The 9010-nt window shown below is 48.8% G+C and overlaps 1 protein-coding gene across 1 annotated transcript; it reads right to left on the reverse strand.

Annotated features, from left to right (window-relative positions):
* Positions 1 to 3070: 3070 nt before the first annotated feature.
* On the reverse strand, positions 3071 to 9004 carry LOC117886986 (tripartite motif-containing protein 15-like). Its single transcript, XM_034789204.1, has 6 exons — positions 8946 to 9004; positions 7668 to 7898; positions 7332 to 7354; positions 6495 to 6610; positions 5059 to 5118; positions 3071 to 4688 (listed from the first exon to the last, which is right to left on the reverse strand). Exons 1-6 carry the CDS (start codon positions 8994 to 8996, stop codon positions 4129 to 4131), a joined length of 1041 nt encoding a protein of 346 aa, XP_034645095.1. The 5' UTR covers positions 8997 to 9004; the 3' UTR covers positions 3071 to 4128.
* Positions 9005 to 9010: the final 6 nt, after the last annotated feature.

Below are 9010 nucleotides of genomic sequence, written 5' to 3' on the forward strand. Positions count from 1 at the left end.
CTGAGCACACAGGAAGAGTAAGTTCAAACCTTCCTGGGGCTTTAACAGGGGAGGGGCATTCACCTGTACCTGGCTGCCAGGGAGCAGGGTTCAAAATGGTGACCAGGGCGGTCACAGTGGGACATTCTGGGATTGACACCTCGTGGAGGCCACGTAGGGCAATGCAAGCAACGCAGTGTTCACACTGACATTGTGTCGCTCTACCTACGTCGCCCTAAACTCCACGCCTCTCCTGCGGGGGGGTTATTATGCCGGTGTAACATGCGAGTCGAAGCAGTGGGAGGAGCATTGCAGCATGTACACCTGCATAGTAAGGTTGCTGTCAGGTGCCTTATGTCGACAAAACCGTGTCGTGTAGACAGGGCCTTTGAAAGACCAGGAAGTGGCTATGGTGAATAGCCCTGAGGCAGCCAGATGTAGCTCTGCAGGCCCAAACACACTTGTTAAGGATTCACAAAGGAGCTTAGGCACCTAGAAAATCAGTCAGCTGCCAGCCTTGTGAGTGGGGCCTGATCCTGCCAGCTTGCCAACCAGATTGGGTCCCATTCAAACATCTGTCCAGCGGAGGCGGAGAAGGTGGTGGTGCCCATCTTATGACTCGGGGGGCCAAACTTACTGACCCTCCAAGCCGTAAACAACAATCTTCAGAAGTTTGAGAGTCGGGGCTTGTGGCTTCAGCCCTGTGGGAGGGGCCTGCCAGGGCTCTGGGCTTCCTCCCTGTGGGGAGGGGGTCTTGGGGCTTCAGCCCCATGGGAGGCAAGACCCCCCCAACCCGGTAGGCAGAAGCTCCATGACCCCGCTCCCCACTGGGCAGAGTCCCCTACCCCAGTACCCTGCTGCAAGGCAAAAGTTATGAACTCCCTGTTCAGTCTGGTAGGAAGAGAATGGGGGGAAATGTGGGGGGTCTGCAAGCCGCACTTTAACAGTAAAAGAGCCACAGTTTGGCCCCCACTGTTCTAGCCCAGTGGTTAAAGCGTGGCGCTGGAATGTGGGGAACCCAAATTCAATCCCACCTCTCTGCCAGAGGGGGACAAAGTATTTGAACTGTGTGTCTCCCACCACTCAGAGGCGGGGGTTAACTTCTGAGCTATGGGTAGTCTGAAGTTGGGATCCTTCAGCCTTTCCTGTTAAAGGTGTTCTGCTTGGACCATCACATTGTTGTGGTGGAGAGGTGTGTGTGTCCCAATGATCCTCAGAACTACGGCATCCGGTGTCTTGTTCTCCTAGGAGGGCCACCCTCAGCGAACAGTTCTGAGGGGTGTTCAGACAAAGTGCAGTCCAAACTTCTAAAGACCCCAATGGCGGAACAGGTGTATTCGAGGACGTGCCAATTCTCTGCAGCTGTAAAGGCAGATGAGGGCGGCTGCAGGACAGAGACCTCTGGTTGTTTCGGACTTCTCTGCTACCGGGTCCAGGGCTCCTTCCTGTCAAGTTTCATGAGGTTGCCATCTGCACACTGGCTCCCCCACATTAGAAGATTTCACATGTAGGCTTCTGCCAGGGGTGTTAACGTCTTTTCCCCCTGGCAGACATCATCCTTGTAACAAGAGATAGCTGCTGCCGCTGCCTTTAGATAAATAATGACAGAGTGCTCGGAACAGTCTGCCCCCTCTCAGGTGCATGCCCCAACCGCTGGATTAGAGACACATTCTGTTTCTCTCTGGCCCAGTCACTGTTCCTCTGCAGATAAACACTTACATAGTCACTGGGCAGGGAGTGAGGAGGACTCTGGGGTCCTGTGGTCAGAGAGCCCAGCTGAGAGGTGGGAGCCCCTGGGGCCAGTCCCCCAGCTCCAGTCACTCCATTATTTACCCACAATGCATCAGCTGCTATTGGAGAGACTTAAGAATCCCGCCCTCAGACTGTCCCATTGCTCAGTGGCTGGAGCACCCTCCTAGCAAATGAGTAACCCCTGTTCAAATCCTTTCTCCCACTCTGGCCAAAAGGGGGGCATTGAACCTGGGTCCCACGTCCCAGGTGAGTGTGTGAACCACTGGGATAAATGTTATGACATGGCTAACAGCACCAAAACCACTCCCACCATTTCCCGCTACCTCGTGTTGTGTGCATTGCAGCAGGGGCCTAACTCATTCCCAGAAGAAATGCCTCAGGTGGTGGGTTCCCATTCATGGATTGCTAAACAGAGGTAGGTGCCCCCCAGCAACCCAGATTTAGCCACTTTTCTTTGAGAGAAGGGTGGGACTTAGGACACACCCCTGTTGTTAGCATCTCCCATTGGCTAGTTAAATGGCTCCCCAGCTGGCACGCTGGCTCTCGTGGATGGCATTATAAGGCACCTGCCTGTTTCCATTAATCAAATAGGGAGACTAGGTGACTAAGTCAGGCTTTGTGGGTCGCAGTGTTTGTCTTGTGATTTTCTAGACACCTAAAAATAAGGTGCGGTGACACTCAGCATTGCAACATGTAAATCCCTTCATGGATCCCACCCCAGTCATTTACATTAGAAGCTCACAGAAGCTGAAGTCACAGCCCTGGCTGAGGGTGGGACGTCTCCTTTTTCACCATTTATATCTCGTTTCTAAGCTCATGTCCACCCTAGGAGAAGGGGTGGTGTTTTTTGTTTTGTTTTCTCTTTCATGCTTTTTTTTACCGTAAATACATGTCAGAGTGAAAAGGAGCCGAGAAGCAGCTTCAATAACCACAACAATGGAAAAAAGACCCACAGATTTTGGGAACGGTCTTTTTTTTTAATTACACTAAAATGGCAAAGAAGTAGCATATGAAATTAACTAGTTACAGCAGGGGTGGCCAACCTGTGGCTCCGGAGCGCATGCGGCTCTTCAGAAGTTAATATGTAGCTCTTTGCATAGGTGCCGACTCTGGGGCTGAAACTACAGACGCCAACTTTCCAATTGCCGGGGGGTGCTCACTGCTTAACCCCTGGCTGTGCCCCAGGCCCCGCCCCCATTCCACTCCTTCCCCGAAGGCCCCTGCCCCGTCCCGTGCCCTCGCTTCTTCCCCCTTCCCCCCAGAGCCTCCTGCCCACCGCAAAACAGCTGATCGCGGTGGGCTGGAGGTGAGGGAAGGGAGGGGGAGGCGCTGATCGGCGGGTCCACCAGTGGGTGTGGGTGGGGGAAGCTGGTGGGGGGCTGCTGATGTATTACTGTGGCTCTTTGCAATGTACATTGGTAAATTCTGGCTCCTTCTCAGGCTCAGGTTGGCCACCCCTGAGTTACAGTCTCACCTTAAGTGATGTTTTATAAATCTCTGTCCCTCTTGTGTTCCCTTTTCTTCTCCCTTCTCATTCATACTGTTCATTATTACTAACCATTTTTCTAGCCCTCATTTCCCATCCCTGTTTATTTCTCTGTGTGTCTTCCATTCTTCTCTGATCCCTGTCGCAGATCATTTCCCCTCATGTTCCTCATTCTTGCCCCTGAGTTTATCCCTTCCCCTCTCGTTGCTTCTGGTTCCTTTTCCATCTTCAAAGTGTTTTCCTTTCATTGTTTTTATATTTAATTTTCACCCTTTCTCCAGGACTCTCTGTTTCTTTTGTTTTACTTTATCTTTTCCTTGTGTTTTCTCGGTTCCTTCTGGCTTAGCCCACCCTGGCCCCCCTGACTGCCAACCCCAGAAGTTAAAAATCATGACGCAGAACTGAAATTGACTCGCCAAAACATGAGGCTTCAAAAAAAATTATATAATGTAACCTGGTTTATCCTGTGATTTTTTAACTCTCCCTGCCCATCCCCCATGGGTATGAGAAATACAGTGGTGCCAACCCTGCATCTACAGCGGAAGGTGACTTGGGCCCCTGCTGCAGAAGCTCTGGCTGGGAGACCCCAATGAGATCTAATGACATAGATCTGTACAAAACGCTCCCTGCTGCTGCTTCTCCCCAACCCCCCAAACCCTGATTAATTAATTCTATGCCCTGCCTTTCCCATGTCTGCCTGTGCCCAGCCCAGCTCTTAGTTCTGCCCCCTGCACAGCCCCCACATCTGCCCCTTAGGGCCCCTCTGCTCCTCCTGCAACTCCAGGGGTTCTCACCCCCATCCCTGGGGCTGCAGAGAGGGAGGGAGGAGCCTCCAGGGGCCATAGAGATGAGGAGCCAGGGGCTGGGTAGATAGGAGTCCTCCAAGATCATAGAGTCTGGGGCCCATGAGGCTAGAGAGGCTGATTTCCAGTTTCCCCCTCTGCTGTGTGTCTCAGGGACACAATCTGAGCCGGGATCCCACCCACCCCCACCCAGAGCCAGGGTCGGATTCTCTCCCAAGGGACAGAGATCAGTGGGAAAGTGAAGATCGGGGCCTCGTCACCAGCATCGATAAATGTCACCTGCCTCTGGTCACAGTCCAGACAAACCCGGATCCCGCTGGGGGCTCGGCACCGGGGCAGGGGGGTCACCGGGGAAGTGAGAGCTTGGAACTGACTCAGGCACCACCCAACAGCCCAGATCCCCCCCTCAGGGCTGAGGGTGACCCCTCCCTTTCTCCCCACAGACTCTCTGGCCACCCCCACAGCCCAGTATCGCCCAGCCACCACCTCCACCTCCCAGCAATGTCTCCCCGAGGTGAATCCCTCACAGCCCAGCACACAGGGCCGAGTGTCAAATCTCTTAGGGTTGTCGGGCAGATCCTGCTGTGTGTCTCCCCGTCTCACACTTTTCCCATCCTCAGACAGGACAAGCTCGGGATGGGCCGTGTCTAGATCCAGAGTCACATTTGCTGGGGGAAGAGAGAATCAGAGCATTAGGGGCAGAGCTCAGCTCTGGGGGAGGTTGGGACCATTTCTCACATTCCCCAGCAGCCCCATTCTGGCTGGACAGGCCTGGATCCCAGGGAGCTGCCTCTGTCCCGGGCGCCTGAAACTGAGCAGAGGTGTTAATTTAGTTCCTGGGCATGAACTCAGCACTAAGGTTGGTGTCAGGAGTGTTTGTGTGACTTCAGCGTGGGAGCTCCTCACTGTTCAGTGTGTTGTTTTTAGGGCTGTGTGTGTCGGTGTCGGTTTGGTGGGTAACTTTAGCTACAATGTCATGAAGATGTTTTGAAACGAATTTTCTGATAATTTAAAGACAATCTCCAGCTGCAATCTCACCCTGTCTGAATGTTCCAAGGGATCCTCCTCTTTTTGTCTCTAGTGCAGACGGCAGAGTGTCTGGAGGGGGGAAGGAGAAAGGAGATAGATTTCAGGCTTTCATATTTATAACAGTGTCCCCACTCTCAACTCATAGAACTGTCTTTTAATTATGACAGAGAAACACACCAAAAAATTTAATATAAAAAGGTCTGAAACTGTCTCTTTCCTCTCTCATTCAGATTCAGGCATCTCCCAGCAATGGGACCAACATCCCTGCGGCCTCACAATCATCCCAGGACAGACAATCTGCCAGTGAGATTTACTTTTCCCTTCCTCATCCCCTCCCACCCTTCACACCCAAGTTGGTTTGTCTCATTCATTTACTGCCTTTTGTCATAACCTAGACCCAGAGCCTGCAAAGACTTTGGCATAAAAGTAACTTTATCCACTGCAGCTGTGGAGGCTACATGGCTTGGGAACATATGCCCTGCAGCTCTCTAGCTGGGAGAGAGAAACCCAGGTGCCCCAGATTAGCCCATTTTGGGGAATTTGGGACTGAATGTTGTGACCTTTGGTAAATCATGAATTCATGTGAAACGTCCTGATGCCTGGGCCCCTGCTACATTTGCTCCATTTGTCTCCTTTTCACTAGTTATTAAATTAAGTAATGAGAATTGGAACAAGGGTCATTTCTTATACATAAGTTTGGACAGACCGAGATTTTGCATTTGTACTGAGTGACTTGGCTTTGGCTTTGTGAGCAGTTTGCTGGACATAAGGGAAATGTTGCCTTAAGTGACCTTGATATTAAGTGATGTGATCATAAGTTGCTATGTGGGACAAAGATGTTTTCACCACACAATGTGCTTAAAGACAACAGACACCCAAAATGTACAGCCCAGGAGCAGTTAGCAAAGTCCAAAACCCCTATGCAGAGAACTGGGTCAAAGTGACCTATACATAATCCGTGGCAATAAACCAATCAGAAAAGAGAACAATAACATGAAAATAGCTTGTATAGCAAAAGCCCTGCCAATTAAAAAGTTCATGCACGTTTATTGTATGAGTTATATAAGATACTTAATATTTGTAACAGTCAAAGATGATTGAAATAACTAAAATATGTAATTTGGATCTGTAAAGAGGAATCTGAACTTCACAGGAAATTCCCTGTGACCCACCTATGCCCCAGAAGAAGGTAACTGGCCACTACTTTCTTCAGTATGTCTGTCATTTCTTACTTTAATAGTAATTGTAATGGCAAGGCAGGCTTGTGGTACAAATAAAGGTTTGACTTAATCAACTGGAATGTCTTGGACCCCAAGTATGTGACATTCTCACCCAACAATTAAATAGATCCATCATCTAATTATCAACCAATTGGCCAGACACATTCTATTCCCACAGTCTCAGCAGCTCATCCCAATTTCTCATCCTAGATCCCTTCTCAGTACCTTTGAACTTCCTCAGAGTCTCCATTAGAGCAACAGTTTTCTGGGAGAAATCACTGAGTCTCAATTCTAACTTGGGAGAAATCTCCTCTGGCTGCTGGAACTTCCCCTTCGCAGACCTAGAGAGAAACAATTCCACATGCTTATATTTCATTTATTGACTCATTATATATTCTTGCTAGTGAATCACTGTTCTAATGGATCTGGAATTAGAATTCCTCTACTTCTCGCAGCTGCAGAGCAACGCTGTGGCAGTGAAACCTTCCCCCCAAAAGGTCCCATTATTCTTCTTCAGCACTGGCCTGGAGAGTCTAGCTCCGGGGACAAAAGGGGAATTGAGTCTCTACGGTCAATTCACTCCTTCGCCTCCATGCTCTGAAGGACAGGAGCTTCCCAGGTGAAGTGTACTAGAAATCTGTCCTTTAGGAACTAGACTGAGACACCAACTCCCCCCTTCCCAGCTCGTTCCACACAGGTCTCCAAACAGCCCTCAGGTAGGAAAGACTCTTGACCACTGCTGGCCTGGGCTGAATGGTGACCAGTGCCCCAGCAGTGACAGACCCATATTCCATCCCTACAATCCTTGGGCAGCCAGTCCCCCAGGGATATGACATCTCTAGGAAATACTTGAGGTCAGTCTTTCCCACTGAATGGAGAATTCCAGAGTCTTCTATAAAAGGGTGAGAACCTCAAGATGAAGTTGATCAGAGAAATTTGTATCCAAAATATGACCTTCCCCACACATTTGGCTGTAGAGACCTGGAGAGAAGTGGTGGTAACATCATCTCCAAGCTCTTCCCAGTATTGTGAAGTGTGACGGGGAGTGAGAGAGCCACGTACCTGCTCAAGGTGCTTCTGACGTCCTAGAGGAGAGAAATAGAGAGAGGGAATTTCAGTCCCACCTGACAAACTTAGAATCCCAGAAGAAGGGATTTAGCAACTATGAGGAAAAGAGGCTGTGATCTGGCCCCAGGGCCATGTGTTTGCTGAGATAATGTGGCTTTTCCATCTTTTACATCAAAGTATCTGTAATGTTTTAAAAATAATAGTCATTCACATCTCTGCAATATACATTGAGTTACACGGTGATCTCTGACTGCTGGACTCCTGTGCCCATGTTTTAGGAGCAGTCTTGTCCCTGTGTTGGGATCTGGAGTATTTCTAACTCAGTCTCACCTGCAACAATTCAGTCACTGGCCTCTGACACTTCCCCTCCAGCTCACTGATCAGCTCACTGAGACGGGAAATTTCCTCAGATACTTTACTGACATTTTCATTCTGGATCCTCACAATCTCCTTGTCCAGCTTCTCCAGCTGAGCCAGCAGGAGTCGCTCTTGTTCCTCCAGGAACTGCCGCAGTTGCTGAAAATCAGACACTATCTTCTGCCTCTCGGTTTGTGTTTGTTTCTGTGAAGGAAAATAGGGAAAGGGCTGGTCAGGGACATGGATGGAGCCTGGGGTCCTTTCACAGAGCGCTGAGTGTGTAGGAGGGAGAATTTTTTTCCAAATTCTAAGTCATCTGACCCTGAACAGTATGCTGTGGTTTCTAGAGAAAAAATTATCTCACACCTTTCCATTTGGTCCCAGAATCTCATAAAGGGACGTTCCCATGTCTGACATGGTCTGGATAGTGCGTTATTTATGGCCTTAGAGATGGAGATCCAAAGCAGTGGGTGGTGAAAATAAGAAAGTACTAAGGACAATAAAACAACTCATCTGAACAACACCCTCAGGTATAAAAGGTGAATGACAGGAATGGAGAGATTGTTAGAGCACAATGGGACTGTAGGCCAGAAATGAGCAGAGGGATAATTGTTCAGACAAGAAACCAAGACTTCACAGCCAGGGACACATGTCTCTATTTGAGCTGGAGCTTAAAACAGTAAACAAAGAGGATTCCTCAAGATATAACTGAACATCCCCCAAACTCTGAGCTAACAGATGATGAAAACTGGGAAACTGAAGCATGAATGTGTAACAGCGGGCGTTTGTTTTAGTGCACTGGATTTTCTAATTCAAAATTCTGTTATTTCATTAATGTAAATTGTTTCCTATGAAGAGAGTTTAATTAAGCGAACAGTAGTTAATATAAAATAGATAAGAATATTAGTTAGAGTAGTTTATGGCAGTGGGTTTCAACCTGTGGTCTGTACAGACAATAGATTTTCAAAGGGGTCTCTGCACCCCCAATTCAAAATTATCAAATGCAAAAAGGTTGAAACCCACTGGTTTATGGTGTAGGCCTAAACAACTAATTTTGATTTACTTTGTGATTATTCCCCACTTAACGGATTTCTGCTTTACCCACCCTAACTGATTGAGATAAAAAATAATTGGGCCTCTAGATTGCCCTTGCCTCTCCATTATTCTGCCTCTCCATCAGTATTGCTCTGATTCACAACGCCCCTCCATCCGGCTTGTTACAAATACAGGTTAATAATGATGGGCACCTACCATATATTCCTGGCTTCTCTTCTCTCTGCTCACTTTAAATCCCAGGAGCATTTCTCTCTCTTCCC

The sequence above is a fragment of the Trachemys scripta genome, chromosome 14 (assembly GCF_013100865.1).
Source record: "Trachemys scripta elegans isolate TJP31775 chromosome 14, CAS_Tse_1.0, whole genome shotgun sequence".
NCBI classification, from domain to species: Eukaryota; Metazoa; Chordata; order Testudines; family Emydidae; genus Trachemys; species Trachemys scripta.

What these genes read in the sequence shown, in the direction of transcription:
- LOC117886986 (XM_034789204.1), bottom strand. Translation starts at nt 8,996, where the DNA reads ATGCTCCTGGGATTTAAAGTGAGCAGAGAGAAGAGAAGCCAGGAATAT. An exon ending in AGAGAAGCCAGGAATATATG is followed by an intron (nt 7,899 to 8,945) that starts GTAGGTGCCCAT and finishes TTTCCTTCACAG; the next exon opens with AAACAAACACAAACCGAGAG. An exon ending in CAGTGACTGAATTGTTGCAG is followed by an intron (nt 7,355 to 7,667) that starts GTGAGACTGAGT and finishes TCTCTCCTCTAG; the next exon opens with GACGTCAGAAGCACCTTGAG.